At 52.8% G+C, this 16,235-nt stretch overlaps 1 protein-coding gene across 3 annotated transcripts; it reads right to left on the bottom strand.

Moving 5' to 3' along the window:
* Window positions 1-618: 618 nt before the first annotated feature.
* Window positions 619-11,255, bottom strand: LDLRAP1 (low density lipoprotein receptor adaptor protein 1). 3 transcript variants are annotated; one of them, XM_063177415.1, is made up of 9 exons: window positions 11,160-11,255; window positions 9,551-9,693; window positions 8,367-8,479; window positions 7,497-7,611; window positions 4,871-4,943; window positions 4,696-4,779; window positions 4,188-4,318; window positions 3,624-3,658; window positions 619-2,454 (listed from the first exon to the last, which is right to left on the bottom strand). In XM_063177415.1, exons 1-9 carry the CDS (start codon window positions 11,242-11,244, stop codon window positions 2,316-2,318), a joined length of 918 nt encoding a protein of 305 aa, XP_063033485.1. In that variant the 5' UTR covers window positions 11,245-11,255; the 3' UTR covers window positions 619-2,315. The 3 variants fall into 3 exon arrangements, with proteins under 3 accessions (XP_063033485.1, XP_063033486.1, XP_063033488.1); XM_063177416.1 differs by having other exon boundaries at window positions 4,188-4,315; XM_063177418.1 differs by having other exon boundaries at window positions 8,367-8,473.
* Between the last annotated feature and the right edge of the window lie 4,980 nt (window positions 11,256-16,235).

Here is a 16,235-nt window from a genome sequence, read left to right as displayed (position 1 = left end):
AATTGGCACTTGGGAGCAGATTCCAGTCTTTACTCATTTGCTGCATTAATTACACCTGGGAACGGGGGCTGTGACCAGGGAGGGGCTGGTGACGGGCTGGGATGGGGAAGGGACACTGGGAATACTTCACAGAAAGAGTGGTCAGAAACTGGAATCATTTACCCAGTGAGGTGGTGGAGGCATCATCCCTTGAAGAATTCAAAAAAAGACTGGATGTGGCACTTGCTGCCATGATCTAGTTGAACAGTTAGAAGATCGGCTGGACTAGATGATCTTATAGGTCTCTTCCAGTCTTGAAAATTCTGTGATTCTGTGAATGGGACACTGGGAGAGGGGATGGGACGCTGGGAGTGACACTGGGAATGAGGATGGGAACTGGGATGTGACACTGGGAGTTGGGATGGGACACTGGGATTGCGTTCCTGTGTGTCCCCTCCAGTCCCTCAGCATCCCCTGGGAGCAGATCCAGCTCAGCCCCCCTGGAATCACCCCCAGGACCCTTCTGATCCCATCCTGCCACACACCAGGGCCAGGCTGAACCCAGAGACACAGAAACCACCACAGGGGAAATAAATTAAAATCACCCAGCACAGAGCCTGCAAAAAAAAAAAAAAAAAAAAAAGGCAGAGTTTTTATTCCCCTCAGTGCAGAAAATTCTTTACAGCATCAGGTTTTCTTAAAAAACAAAAACAAAACAAAACAAAACACTCTGGACACACAGAGATAGTGTTGTGAATGTCAGCATGGTGCTGCTCTAGGAAAGGACAGGGGAATCCTCACCCTCCATCAAAGTTCTTGGGAGAGCAGGAGGTGTTCCTCACCCTCCATCCCAGGTTCCAGAGGAGATCAGGAGGAGTTCCTCACCCTCCATCCCAGGTTACTGGGGAAAGCAGGATGTGCTCCTCACCCATCCCAGGGTCCTGGCGAGAGCTGCTGCCCCCGGGATTGAGGCACCCATGGGCACAGCCCTGCCAGGACCTGGAACTGCTCTGAGCTGCTCCCTGCAGAGCCCACAGAGCACAGGTTCCATCAGAGAGACCCCCAACACCTTCCCACACTCACACTTTGGGGAAAAAACATCTCCAACCTAAGGCAGAGCCACTCAGCTGCTCCCTCATGAACTCTGCAGCTGACTCAGAGGGTTTTCCTTCCTTCCTGTGAGCAGTTCTGAGGGAGTTCTAAAGAGCTATCAGGGGAATGAATTAGTGCTTCAAACCCGAGTTACAAATCTATAAAACAGATTAGTACACTTCACGTAAGGCCACAAACACTGAGAGGTGTCAGTGAGGCTGTTTGGGATGGTTAAACCCAATCTCGAGTTAGCACGAGCTGTACCTCCGTGGCTGGTTCCAGCCCCAGGGGTAGATGGAGCTTCCTGAGCCCCCTGGAGCTGTCAGGGACAGGGGTGGGAGCACCACTGGGCACCAGGAGTGAGTTCCTGGGACAGGGTGGGAGCACCACTGGGCACCAGGACTGCTGCTGCCTGACCCCATCCCATCCACATGGGTTTGGGGCAGGAGGAGTCCTGGCCAGGCAAACCTGCAGGGCCGAGCTGGGAACGTGGAGCTGTGCCCCTGCTGCTCCTCCCAAGCTGCCCTTCCCAGCAGAATCCAAAACCAAACCTTTGGTCCCTGCTGGTTTTGCTGTTAAAGCCAACTTTGGAGTTTGGGACCCGGAGTCAGCCTGGAGCCAGAGCTGCAGCACTGCCAGGGGGGCTCTTTTTGGGTGAAAAGCTTCTGAGGAGAGCTCCAGGCACTGCCCACCTTGACACTCCAAGCGCTGCTTTCTGTCCAAGCGTTAAAGTGCAAAACTTCTTTGAGTTACAAAAGTCTTTGGGTTAAACAGGAGCTGGGACCCGCTGGGGTGAGCGACAGCAGCGAGAGCGCCACGGGCACAAAGCACCAGCTCTGCTCCCTGTGATTTCTGTGCTGTCACACTGCCAGCAGCTGCTGCAGACCCTCCCTGGCCACGCAGGTGCTGTGCCGGGCCACGATGGGTTGGTGACACCCAGAGCTGTGTCTGCATCCCACGATGGGTTGGTGACACCCAGAGCTGTGCCAGGCTGGGTGCACTGGTGACACCCAGAGCTGCGTCTGCACCCACAGAGGGTTGTGGTGGTGCCTGCAGGAGGAACAGCCCCACGCCTCTTGTAAACTGTGAGTAAATCCGTCCGAGAGCATCCTGTGGTTTGGGTAAGAGCAAGGTACAAAATTCCACGCTGGGTTTCTGAAGCTTTGGTCTGAGCTGGGCCGCGGCACCCGGCGGTGTGGGGGCCCTGGAGGGTCCCAGAGGGGCTCAGGGAGGGTTTGGGGCCCTCAGAACATGAAGAGATCGTCCTGCTCAGCCGGGCTGGGCTCCAGCTGGCCCCAGTGCAGGGGGGACAGAGCCTCTGCAGCCTCCTGCGCCGACAGCCCCGTGTCCAGCTCCTGGGGATTGGTCCTGGACTGGGCCAGCCTGGGGCACAGAGGTGGGAAACAGAGAAACAGTGAGGGAAATAAATACAGAGAAATGCACAGAGTGAAATAAATACAGAGAATTGCACAGAGTGAAATAAACACAGAGAAACAGTGAGGGAAATAAATACAGAGAAATGCACTGAGGGAAGTAAACACAGAGAAATGCACAGAGTGAAATAAACACAGAGAAACGGTGAGGGAAATAAATACAGAGAAATGCACAGAGTGAAATAAACACAGAGAAACGGTGAGGGAAATAAATACAGAGAAACTGTCAGGGAAATAAATACAGAGAAACGCACAGAGTGAAATAAATACAGAGAAACAGTGAGGGAAATAAATACAGAGAAATGCACTGAGGGAAGTAAATACAGAGAAATGCACAGAGTGAAATAAACACAGAGAGATGCACAGAGTGAAATAAACACAGAGAGATGCACAGAGTAATGCACAGAGTGAAATAAACACAGAGAAATGCACAGAGTGAAATAAACACAGAGAAATGCACAGAGTGAAATAAACACAGAGAAATGCACAGAGTGAAATAAACACAGAGAGATGCACAGAGTGAAATAAATACAGAGAAACAGTGAGTGAAATAAATACAGAGAAACAGTGAGGGAAATAAATATAGAGAAATGCATTGAGTGAAATAAATACAGAGAAATGCACAGAGTAATGCAGAGAGTGAAATAAACACAGAGAAACGCACAGAGTGAAATAAATACAGAGTAATGCAGACAGTAAAATAAACACAGAGTAATGCAGAGAGTAATGCACAGAGTAAAATAAACACAGAATGCACAGAGTGAAATAAATACAGAGTGATGCACAGAGTATAATAAAATATAGAGTAAAGCAAGAGTAAAATAAACACAGAGTAATGCACAGAGTAAAATAAACACAGAGTAATGCCAGGGTAAAATAAATATAGAGTAATGCACAGAGCAAAACAGAGTAATACAGAGAGTAATGCATAGTAATACACAGAGTAATGCACAGAGTAAAATAAACACAGAGTAATTATTTTACTTATTATTAACACACAGCCATTATTAAGAGCCATTATTAACAGCCAGAGCTCTGGGGCTGCTCCCCTGCTGAACTGCAGGGAAGGATGAGAGTTTGAGAATTACCTCGAGGGAGGGCTGAGAGTTTGAGAATTACCTTGAGAACGCCTCGTCCAGACCATCATCCATCTCCTTTGTGGGGAGATCAAAAAGAGAGACAAGTAGTTGCTAAGAGAGCTGCTCAGAAGTGCATTTAGAGACCTGGCTCTGCACTCACACAAAGAAATATCTCTGTCTGCTGGGTTTGAGTGCCTCAGCCACCTCCTCTGCAATCTGCAGGGAAAGGGGAACTCGGGGGCTCGGCCCTTCCTGCACCCCCAAGGGGCTGAGCGTGCCCCAGATCCATCCAGGAGGGCAGCACAGGGATCAAATCACCCCCAAATCACCCCCAAAGGGGCTGAGCGTGCCCCAGATCCATCCAGGAGGGCAGCACAGGGATCAAATCAGCCCCAAATCAGCCCCAAAGGGGCTGAGCGTGCCCCAGATCCATCCAGGAGAGCAGTACATGTTATTTATTTCAGCACAGGGATGTAAATCCCCCCCCGACCCTCCCATCCCTGCTGCCAGGAGGGAGCTGACCCTGAGCTGTGAGCCCCCCCTGAGCAGCCCAGGCCCCCCCGAGCTCCCAGTTTGGCCCAGTTTGGCCCCGGCTGTCCCTTACCCACTCCAGGTTGTTGTTGACAGAGGCATTGCTGGGCCCAAAGCTGCTGTTGTCCAGGGCTGGGGGCTCGGGGCTGCTGCCCAGGGGGGCCCTGCCCGGCTCCTCCAGGTCCAGCAGCTTCCCCAGGGCTGCTGTGAGGGCAGAGAACAGAGACACAGAGAAATACCCAAACCTCTTTGCTGGAATCACCTCCCTGCATCCAACCCCTGCGGGATGGACCCGGATCTGAGCCCTGAGGACACTCAGGTGTCACAGACTCTTTTATGGAAAATCCTTATCTTGGGATTTTTCCTCCTGAGAAGCTGAGAGGCCTCAGGAACAAAATGCAAACAATGATTGTCTGCTGCTGTGGAATGCAAGAGTGGATCTGGGATTGGTCCATGTTGCTGTTTCTGATGAATGGCCAAGCACAGCTGGCTCGGACTCTCTGTCCCAGCCACAAACCCTTGTTATCATTCCTGCTCAGGGACAATTCCCCACCCCAGGCTCTGCCCTGTGCCTCACTCACCTGTGCCAGGGTGGGCAGGAGCTGCTGAGCTGGGGCTGCTCGTCCCTTCTGCTGCCAGGATGGACCTTTCCCTCTTCTCCTTCTCTGCACAACAGGAGAGGCCATGAACCACTGCCTGCAGGGAGCAGGGACAGCGGGGACAGCAGGGACAGCAGGGACACAAACTCCAACTCACCTTCCTTTGCTGCCTGCCAGAACTCAAAGGCCAGCCTGAAAGCCTGGGCCACGGTCAGGGTGACAGCCTGGGCCTGGGGACACACAGCAGGACAGGCTCAGAGCTCTGAGATCAATCACTGACACCACTGAGATCAATCACATCACTGAGATCAATGACATCACTGAGATCAATCACTGACATCACTGAGATCAATGACATCACTGAGATCAATCAATGACATCACTGAGATCAATCAATGACATCACTGAGATCAATCAATGACATCACTGAGATCAATGACATCACTGAGATCAATCACTGAAACCTCTGAAATCACTGAAATAATGGAGATCAATCACTGAAATTACTGAGATCACTGAGATCAATCACTGACATCACTGAGATCAATGATATCACTGAAACCACTGAGATCCCTGAGATCAATCACTGAGACCACTGAAATCAATGAAATAACTGAGATCAACCACTGAGACCTCTGAGATCACTGAAATTACTGAGATCAATTAATGAAACCAATGAAATCACTGAGATCAGTCACTGAAACCTCTGAAATCACTGAAATAACTGAGATCAATCACTGAAATTACGGAAATTACTGAGATCACTGAAACCACTGAAATCCCTGAGATCAATCACTGAAACCACTGAAATCAGTGAAATCAATCACTGAAATTACTGAGATGATTCACTGAGACCTCTGAGATCACTGAAATTACAGAGATCAACCACTGAAACCTCTGAAATCAATGAAATCAATCACTGAAATCACTGAGATCAATGAAATCGCTGAGATCACTGAGATAAATCACCAAAATTACTGAAATAAATGAAATTACCGAGATCAATGAGATCACTGAGATCAATCATTGAGATCTCTGAAATCACTGAAATAACTGAGATAAATCACTGAAACCAATCACTGAAACCACTGAAATCAATCATTGAGATCTCTGAAATCACTGAAATAACTGAGATAAATCACTGAAACCACTGAGATCAATCATTGAGATCTCTGAAATCAATCACTGAAATTACTGAAAGCACTGGCAGCCCCCAAGGACACGGGGAGGACACAAAGAGGGCACAGCACCCCCAAAACCAGGCAGGGGGGACAAGGGGACCCCCAGAACCAGCAGTGCCAGTCAAGGCTGGCACCAGGAGGGTATTTGAGCTCTTTCCATCCCTGATGGGAGTGCAAATGTTCTATGGCAAAAAAAAAAAAACAACCCTTAAATATGGTAATTAAGTATGAAACTCCTCACAGCTGTTTACAATTTAAGCTGTCACATCTGAATCAAGTTTAATAGGCCCAGCCACTGCTGAGAATTACCCAGGAACTAAAAATATGGGCTAATTACATGGCTGTGCCTGGGAGCTGTGGTGCACCCAGAGCCCCTGCCCTGGCTCCAGGCTGGGAGCAGGGATCACCTCAGCAGCAGGATCTTCCTGCACTTCACAGAGCAGGAAAAAGGAAATTATCCCCAGTTCTTCTGCCACAAAAGGCCTTGGAGAACTTTATTTGCAGGGGGATGCACGGAGCTGATGCAGCACTGAGATAATTCCTTTAGCAGCAGGAAGATTTAAATTTTAATTTGCAGAGTGAGGCTTATCTCGGCCGTGCCGGGGTGGGAGCACAGGAGAGACAACTTGTGGCTGCCATTATTGTCCCCAGGGGGAAAAGAGGAGCTGGGAGAGGCAGGGAATGTGAACAGAGCTCCAGGCACGGGGATGCTGCTGGGGACCAGGCTCACCAGGTCCCTTCCCCTCCTGGGGCACTGGAACAGCAGGGAAAGGTCCAGGAGGGCTCAGAGCAGAGAGCTGGCTTTGGGAATGAGTCTGGGATGGGCTCTGAGCCCACCTCAGTCCCTTCCCAGAGCCCAATCTGTGCTCTGAGCCCACCCCAAACGCTCCCACAGCCAAATCTGAGCTGAGCCCCCCTCCCCAGCACAAGGCAGCCTCTCCTGATGTCACAGACACATTTCATGAAAAATCCTTTCCTTGGGATTTTTATCTCCTGAGAAGCTGAGAGGCCTCAGGAACAAAATGCAAACATTGATTATCTGCTGCTGTGGAATGCAACAGGTGCATCTGGAATTGGGCTCATGGGGTTGTTTCTAATTAATGGCCAATCACAGCTGGCTCAGACTCTCTGTTCAGTCACAAACCTTTGTTATCATTCATTCTTTTTCTATTCTTAGCCAGCCTTCTGATGAAATCCCTTCTTCTATTCTTTTAGTCTAATTTTAATGTATTACATATAATAAAACAACAAATCAATTGATAAATAAAACACGGAGTCAGATCCTCGTCGCTTCCCTCATCCTCAGAGCCCTGTGAACGCCGTCACACAGCCCCAGCTGCACAGGCGTCCCTAAAACCACGCAGGGACGTCCCAGGGCAGGGCAGGGAGCCCCAGCAGGGTCCCCCGGGCTCCTCCTGCCCCGATCCCTGCCCGGAGCTCTCGGGGCTGCAGCAGCACAGGGAGCGTCCCCGGGGCAGGGACTGCTGCAGGCTCAGCTCACAGCCCCAGAGGCACAGCCCCAGCTGGGGTGAGGGGCCGGGCAGGGCTGAGCCTTCCTCCCAGCCCTCCTCCTCCTCCTCGTCCCCCCCTGCCCTCACTGACCATCTTCCTCTTGGGGCACAGGAAGGCGTGGCACTCGAGGCTCTCGCTGTGCTGGCTCTGCGCGATGTAGGCGAACACCTTGTCGTGGGCCCTGTCTGCGGTGCAGTAGGAGATCCTGGAACACAGGAACAGCCCAGGGTGGGCTCTGGGGTGGGCTCCGGGCTCCAGGGCTGCCACAGGGGCTGCACGGCACGGGGAGGGCACCAGGGTGGGATGGGCAGGGGCTGAGATCCATGGGCAGCACAGGGAGAGGGGGCAGAGGAGAGAGAAGAAGAGAAAAAGAGAGAAGAAAAGGGAAAAGAAAAGAGAAAAGGAGAAAAGAAGAGAAAAGAGAAAAAAGACAAAAGAGAAAAGGGAAAAGAGAAGAGAGGGAAAAATGAGAAGAAAAGGGAAAAGAGAAAAGGAGAAAATAAGAGAAAAGAAGAGAAGAGAAAAAAGACAAAAGAGAAAAGGGAAAAGAGAAGAGAGGGAAAAGAAAAGGGAGAAGAGAAGAGAAGAGAAGAGAAGAGAAGAGAAGAGAAGAGAAGAGAAGAGAAGAGAAGAGAAGAGAAGAGAAGAGAAGAGAAGAGAAGAGAAGAGAAGAGAAAATGTCTTTTCCACACAGTGGGACAGGACAGGCTAGAGAAGGGAAGCTTCCAGCACAGCAGCACCTCACACTGCTCTGCTCAGAAGGTTTCCCTGGAGGGTGAGGAAGGAGAAAGGAGCTGTGCCCAGCCTGGGATTTCACCCTGAGGCTCAGGGCAGGCGCAGGAGGTGATGCAGGGGTGCCCAGGCTGGGCTGGGACCCAGGTTTGGGGTTTGCAGATGCTCGGGATGCTCCCCGAGCTCAGGGGATGTGGGAGGGAGGCCCAGCCCAGCCCCAGCACCCACCTGTAGATGGAGATGTTCTCGATGAGCTCGCTGCTCCTGCCGTCCCTGAGCACAATCCCCCGCGGCGACACCTTCAGCGTCACCTTCTGCAGCTTCTTCCCACTGGCCTTGGCCTCGGGGAGGGAGGGAGGGAAGGAAAAACCCAGGGTTTGACCACTGGCACCTCCAGGGGTGTGGGAGCAGCTGGGGATGCTCTCAGCAGGGCTGGCTCTGCTGCCAGGAGGGCTGGGAATGGGCTGGAGAAGGGCTGGGAATTGGGGTAATGAACTGGAGGAGGGCTGGGAATTGGGGAGATGGCTGGGAATGGGCTGGGAATGTTCTGGAGAAGGGCTGGGAATCAGGGGAATGAACTGGAAGAGGGCTGGGAATTGGGGGATCCAGGAATTCCACCCCTCTGAGGCCCCAGTGGGACAGAGCTGTGCTGGCTGCTCCTGTCCTGCTCCCTGTCCCTCTCTGTGCCCTCCAAATCCTGGAAGGGAAGCCCAGAGCAGCCCTGGCCATGCTCCAAAGCTGTCCCTGCCCTGACCCAGCCCGGGGCAGGCTGACCCAGCAGGTCAGAGCCTCCTCACACACCCCAGCTTATCACAGGAGCTCAGCACGCCCCAGCCCACAGCCCGGGCTGGAACCAGGGGCTGCCTGAGCCTGGAACTGTCTGCAGGGCCACCCACAGCCCTGGAGGGGCTGCAACCCCATCCCCATGGAGCTGTAATCCCAATCCCCCTGGAGCTGAAATCCCGACCCCATGGAGCTGCAAATCCCAATCGCCTTGGAGATGGAATCCCAATTTCCCTAGAGATGCAATCCCAATCGTCCTGGAGCTGCAACCCAACCCCATGGAGCTGCAACCCCGACCCTTCCTAGAGCTGCAATCCCAATTTCCCTGGAGGTGAAATCCCAACTTCCCCATGGAGCTGCAAATCCCAACTTCCAGGGAGCTGCAAATCTCAATCCCCTGGAGCTGCAAATCCCAATCTCCCCTGGAGATGGAATCCCAATTTCCCTAGAGATGCAATCCCGACCCCATGGAGCTGCAATCCCAATTCCCCATGAGCTGCAATCCCAATCCCCTCTGGAGCTTCAATCCCAATTTCCCCCACTGCAGCTCTGAAACTCCTCCCCGTGGGACCCTCCCAAGGGCCATCAGGGCCACCTGGTGACCCTTGGGGACAGCTGGGGACACTCACGGTGGCCACGATCCTTTTGACAGCGGCTGCAGAGAGCTCCTCTCCCTTGGGCTGCTCCACCAGGGTCATGCCCAGGTACTTGAGGCTGAAGAGCATCCCCTCCAGCAGCGTCTCCCTCGTGTCCGTCCAGTTCTCAGGCAGCTCTGGGGACACACGGAAGGTTCTGGAATCACCAACTCACAGCAGCAGCACTGAGGGGTTCACCTGGGAGCCTCCCCTGCAGCTCTCCAAGGCAGCACACCAAACCCCAAAACGTTCTGCACACCAAACCCTTCAGGAGCCCCCAGCTCACCTGGGAGCCACCCCGTGCCCTGACCCTGCAAAGCCTCACCTACACACGGAGGATAAAATGGGATTTGCTGCTAATCCCGGGCAGCTGCTGGGAGCCAGGTGAGGGGAACGATCCCCCTCAGCCCTGAGGAGCCCCCCAGGAGCAGAGGGCTCTGCTCTCCCCTTGGAAACCACCATGGAACTGCTCCCCAAAGTGCTGGGGGAAAAGGAGGGCTCGAAACACAGGGACAGGTGTGGGGCCAAGGTGAGAATCAGGTGGGGGCTCCTAAACCTGAAATTCCACCCAGGAGCCAGCAGGGATGGGCAGCTCGGGGGCTTTGCCTCTCCCCAGGTGTCACACAGCCCCCCCAGGTGTCACACAGCCACCCCAAGTGTCACACAGCCCCCCAGGTGTCACACAGCCCCACAGGTGTCACACAGCCCCACCGGTGTCACACAGCCCCACAGGTGTCACACAGCCCCACAGGTGTCACACAGCCACCCCAGGTGTCACACAGCCCCCCCAGGTGTCACACAGCCCCACAGGTGTCACACAGCCACCCCAGGTGTCACACAGCCCCACAGGTGTCACACAGCCCCACAGGTGTCACACAGCCACCCCAGGTGTCACACAGCCACCCCAGGTGTCACACAGCCCCACAGGTGTCCCCAGGCCAGCCCGTTCGTGTCCCCCCGCTGCCCATCCGCTGTCCCGGTGCGACTCGGGCCGGGTCGGTCCCACGGGATCGGGGACAGCCGCGGGTTCGGTGTCACCGGGGGGGTTCGGGGTGGCTCTCCCCGGGCCCGGTGCCCCCCCCGGCAGGGCCCGGTGGCCGCTCGCCACGGCGGCATCGATCTGCGAGCGGGACGAGGTCACAGCGCGCCCGGCGGGCTCCGGCCCTTGGCCCGGGCTGGGGGACACGGGGGGACAGAGGGACACGGGGGGACACGGGGACAGGGGCGCAAGGAGCGCGGAGCGCAGCGGGGCGGAGCGAACAGCGCGGCAAAAAGTGGGGCTGAAAGTGAGAAAAGAGCGACGAGAGAGCGAAAGCGAAGGCGGAGAGAGAGAGAGCAGAGGGCCGGGGGAAGAGAGGGGACGGGGGACAGAGGGGCCGGGACAGAGCGGAGCGAGGGGAAGGGACAGGGAGCGGAGCGGCGGAGCGGAGCGGCGGAGCGGGGCCGGGAGCGGAGCGCGGGGTGCGGGGTGCGGGATGGGGGGCCCGGGGCAGAATGCGGGGTCCGGGGCAGGGAGCGGGGCCCGGCCGGGGTCCGGGGCAGGGAGTGGGGGCTCGGGGCAGGGAGTGGGACCCGGGGCAGGGTGCGGGGTCTCGGCTCTCACTCTTGTGCCGCCCGCCGGCCCAGGACGGTTTGTGCACGCTGGGGCTCCTCAGCAGGGCCCGGCCCGCGGACTTGAGCGCGTCCATCCCGGCCCGGCCCGGCCCGGCCCCGCCGCAAACTTTTCCTGCGGCGCCAGCGCTGACCGCGTCCGGGGGCGGGGCCATGCAAATGAGCGCTGACGTCAGCGCGCCACGCCCTGTGCCACGCCCATCCCCGCCCCGGGGCCCGGAGCGCGGCGGGGTCCCAAAAACTGCGCGGGGTCCACAAAGTTGTGCAGGGTTCCTAAAGCTGTGCAGCGTTCCTAAAGTTGTGCAGGGTTCCTAAAGCTGTACAGCGTTCCTAAAGTTGTGCAGGGTTCCTAAAGTTGTGCAGGGTTCCTAAAGCTGTACAGCGTTCCTAAAGTTGTGCAGGGTTCCCAAAAACTCCGCGAGGACCCAAAAGTTCTACAGGGTCCCAAAAACTGTGCGCGGTCCCCAAAGCTCCACATGGACCCAAAGCTCCTCGGGGTCCCTAAAGCCATGCAGGGTCCCAAAAACTGTGAGGGGTTCCCTAAAGTTGTGCAGAGTCCCTGAAGTTGTTCAGGGTCCCAAAACTCCTGCAGGGTCCCCAAAACTCCACAGGGACCTAAAAGTTCTGTGGGATTCCAAAAGTTCTGCGGGGTCCCAAAAACTGTGTGGGGTCCCTAAAGTTGTGTAGGGTCCCCAAAACTCTGCAGGGTATCCAAAGCTCCTCGGGGGACCTAAAAGCTGAGCAGGGTCCCCAAAACTCTGTGGGGACTCAAAAGTTCCACAGGGTCCCTAAAGCTCCTCGGGGTCCCCAAAGCTCTTTGGGGACCCCGGGTCCGACAGCGCTGTGGGGACACCGCGACTCAGCCACACCCAGGGCCTGGGGGTGCCCCCCAAAATCAGGATTTGCTTCCCCCCACGGATCCTGCCCCAAATCCCTCCTCCCTACACTGTGGGGTGCAGCTCTGCAGGGATCCCCCCCTTCCCCACTCACATTCAGGGTAAGGACCCCCCTCTGCTCTCTCCAGGCCCAGGTGACCCCAAAAAAGCTGAGTTTGCCCCAGGAGGGGTTTGGTGACCCGGGCTGGGGTGGGATATCGGGGTGTCCTGTCTGAGCAGCCACCCTGGTGTCACCAAGGTGTCGCCACCTGCTCTGAATGGAGAATAAAGCCCTCACAGGCCTTCTGAAATTAAAGGATAAAAAAGAAGAGGCGGAACCCCAAAGGAAAGGGGAGCAGTTTGTGAAAGGGGAGCAGTTTGGGAAATAGAAGCAGTTTGGGAAAGGGGAGCTGAGCCCCGAGGGAGGCTCGTTCCTCCTGCAGCTCCTCCCAAAGCTTCAGGCAGGCACAGATGTGCAAACTCCCCTGGCACACCCCAAGGACGCAGCTGAGTTGGCTGGAACAGTTCTGTGCTGGCTGGAATTCCTCCTCCCAGGGTCAGAAGAGAGGGACCAGGAGCTCAGGCACTCATTTGGGTTAATTCTGCTCTTTATCACGAGGAATTCAGGCCTGTGGTAAACTGGGTTAGTTTTACTGACTGCGCCGGAGCTCCCAGACTGACACCAGCACATCTCGTTACATAACGCAGCGAAGATAAAAATACAGCAGGGTAAAACATCAGCTGGGAGAGGAAACAACTGGAGCACCCCCACTTTTAATGCACGCTGGAAAATGGGGGTGAAACCCCCGTGCTGGGGCGCTCAGGGCATGTCCTGTCACAGGAGCACTGCACAAATCTGATTTATTTGTCACACCCAGCTCACAGCCAGGGCAGTGCTGGGGCAGGGCAGGAGCACCAGCACGCAGGGAAATGTTAAATATTAAAATATTGAAATAAAGAGCTGAGTTTTCATGGCGAGACCCTGCAACCCCATCTCCTGGTTTTTGTGATTTCCTTAGGGAAAGGTTTCACCTCCAGTTTCCCCATCTCTCCTGTGCTGCTGGGGCAGCCCTGGGCAGCTTTCCCTGCCAGGCTGGGGCACGGGGGATTTATCAGGGTGCCAGGGGAGCTCCCCTGACCCCTATGAGAGCCACGAGCACCCCTTGATGCCACCCAGAAACCTGTGGGGGCACCCATCAGTGCTGCCCTCTATGCTCCTGCACTTGTGATGGCATTTCCCTCCCTCCAAACTGATATTTTCTCCCTTTTTCCCATTCTTGCCCTGCATCCCCAGGGGCAGATTTGCTGCTGCTGGTGTCGCTCCCAGCCAGGCTGTGCCAGAACACGGAATCTGAGGTGCAGGCAGAACAAAGGCAGCTGTAGAGCAGCAGATGGGCACTGCCCAGGCTGCTCTGCCCGGGGCAGATTTGGGAGCTAATAATAATTGTAAACATCTCAGTGCAACCTGGTTAATCCTGATCATCCCCTTAGCCCAGCATGGGATTTGTGGGGGTTTTGTGGGCTGGGACAGCCCTGAATGTGGGGGTGTTTGAGGGTCCCAGAACGAGGGGAGAGATTCTTGACTCCATGTCTCAGAAGGCTGATTCATAATTTTATGATATATATTATATTAAAAGAAAATGAGATATTAATTATAAACTATATAAACTATACTACAAGAATAGAAGAAAGGATTTCATCAGAAGGTTTGAAAAGAATAGAAAGGAATGGAATGACAATAAAATCTTGTGACTGACCCAGAGTCCCAGCCAGCTGACTGTGATTGGCCATTAATTAGAAACAGCCACATGAGCCCAATCCCAGATGCACCTGTTGCATCCCACAGCAGCAGATAATCAATGTTTGCATTTTGTTCCTGAGGCCTCTCAGCTTCTCAGGAGGAAAAATCCCAAGGAAAGGATTTTTCATAGAATGTGTCTGTGACACCTGAGTGTCCCCAGAACAGCTGGGATCCCTGCAGTGCCAGCAATGCCAGCCAGGTGAAAATAAAGAAAATAAAGGAAATAAAGAAAATAAAGGTGCCACCCTGAGCCCAGGTCCCATTTCAGCCCTGGATGTGCCTCCAGCCTGGGCTCAGCAGCCCTGCAGGTTCACACAGCCCCCAGTGATGTTTGCAGCTCACAAATCTCCACTGAAACACGAGGTTTGGGGATTTTTGTGGTTGGAAATATGAAGAGCACAAGTTCAAAAATGCGCACAGAGAGCAGAGAAATGGGACTTTTTTTTTTTTTTTTTTTTTTTTTGTAATATCTGGATCTGGGGGAGGAGCTGACTCTGGGGTTTGGAGCTTTTAATAGAAGAACCGGAATCTGCTCCTGTGGTGGAATCTGCTCCTGCTGGCCTGGGGACAGAGGGACACAGGGACAGGGGGACATAGGACAGAGGGACAGGGGGACACAGGGACAGGGGGACACAGGGGTCCTCAGAGGCTGCTGGGCAGGACGGGTGCAGCTGGAAGGGGTAAAAGCCACAAAAATTCCCAGGTACAAGGGGTAAGAAACACAAAATTTCTCCAGGTGGAAGGGGTAAAAACCAAACCCAAAATTCCCCAGGCGGCCCAGCCTGTCCCAGAGCCCCGTCCAGGCCAGAAAATTCCATTTTTTTCCCCATTTTTTTTTCCCGTTCTTTGCTCTCCCCACGTGCCCCGGGGGAAGCGGGGGCAGCACCAGGGCAGAGCCCCCGTGCAGGGGAGGATTTTTATTAATTATTTGTTAATTGTGATGGAGCAGCTGCCAGGAACAAAGGCAGGTTGCCATGGCAGCGGGGTGGGAGAGATCCCGACAATTCCCGTTGTTCCCGTTGGAATAAAGGGTGGAAAAAACACCCAGGGAGGGACGGGGGTGGCACAAACCCCAAATTTGTGCCTGGAGGGGACCCGGGGGTGCAGGAGAGGCCAAACCGGGATTGGGGTTTGGGATGGGAAAACGAGCGGCCCAGCCCCGTGTCCCCCTGTCCCTGTGTCCCTCTGTCCTCAGGCCACCAGCAGCAGATTCCAGTTTTTCCATTAAAAACTCCAAACCCCAGATCAGCTCCCCTGCCGGATCCAGGGATTAAAAACCAAAAAAAAACCAATAAAAAAGTCCCATTTCTGTGCTGGCTGTGCGCATTTTTGAACTCGTGCTCTTCATATTTCCAACCACAAAAATCCCCAAACCTCGTGTTTCAATGGAGATTTGCTGAGAGCCCCCAGGAACTCAAAAATAATTAAAAAATCCCAATATCAGGGGGAGGCTGGTGCTGAGAATCCAAAAATAATTAAAATAATATAATAATAAAAATAATAATAAAAACCCAAATATCAGGGGGGCTGGTGCTGAGAATCCAAAGGTACTTTAAAATAAATAATTAAAATAATATAAAAATAAAATAAAATAAAATAAAATAAAATCCCAAATATCAGGGGGTGCTGGTGCTAAGAATCCAAAAATAATTAAAATAAAATAATTAAAACAATATAATAAAAAATTAAAATATAATAATAATAAAAATAATAATAAAATAAAATAAATTAAAATAAAACCCCCGATATCAGGGGGGCTGGTGCTGAGAATCCAAAGGTAATTTAAAATAAATAATTAAAGTAATATAATAATGAAATAAAAGAAAATCAAATCCCAAATATCAGGGGGTGCTGGTGCTGAGAATCCAAAAAATAATTAAAATAATATAATAATAAAAAATTATAAAATAATAATATAATAAAATAAATTAAAATCCCAATATCAGGGGGGCCTGGTGCTGAGAATCTGAAAATAATGGAGTCACATTCAGATGTCATATTTAGGGAAAAAAGGGATTTTCCAGGCTGGGAAAGCTCCGGGTTTGTTCTCAGGCTCACCCAGGGCTCCTGGGCCCTCTCGTGGCTGCTGCGGACAGGACACGAAGGAATTTCTGTCCATTTTCTACCAAACACCAAGATCGTGCTATTGAGGGAGATTTTTGGGTTTGGAGTGCAGAAAATGCATCTGTTGCACACAAATGTCCTCAAAATAAAATGTCTGGAGCAGCTCCTGGGCATGGGAGTGGCAGGATATTATCATATCAAATAATGTTATTGATAAATCATAATTATATTAAATAATAAAATATTTTTAAAATAAAATTAAAGATAAAATAAAATAATTAAAATTAAATTAAAATTTAAATAAATAAAATAAAAATAAATAAATTAA

Source organism: Melospiza melodia, chromosome 27 (assembly GCF_035770615.1).
Source record: "Melospiza melodia melodia isolate bMelMel2 chromosome 27, bMelMel2.pri, whole genome shotgun sequence".
Classification (NCBI taxonomy): domain Eukaryota; kingdom Metazoa; phylum Chordata; class Aves; order Passeriformes; family Passerellidae; genus Melospiza; species Melospiza melodia.
This window is presented reverse-complemented; position numbering and strand designations above follow the sequence as displayed.

Bases quoted from the DNA above. Each gene is read 5' to 3' on its own strand.
- LDLRAP1 (XM_063177415.1), bottom strand. From the start codon at position 11,244: ATGGACGCGCTCAAGTCCGCGGGCCGGGCCCTGCTGAGGAGCCCCAGC. The intron at 7,612-8,366 runs GTGGGTGCTGGG...CCTGTGTTCCAG, and splicing joins GAGAACATCTCCATCTACAG to GATCTCCTACTGCACCGCAG. The intron at 4,944-7,496 runs GTCAGTGAGGGC...GTGTGTCCCCAG, and splicing joins TGTGCCCCAAGAGGAAGATG to GCCCAGGCTGTCACCCTGAC.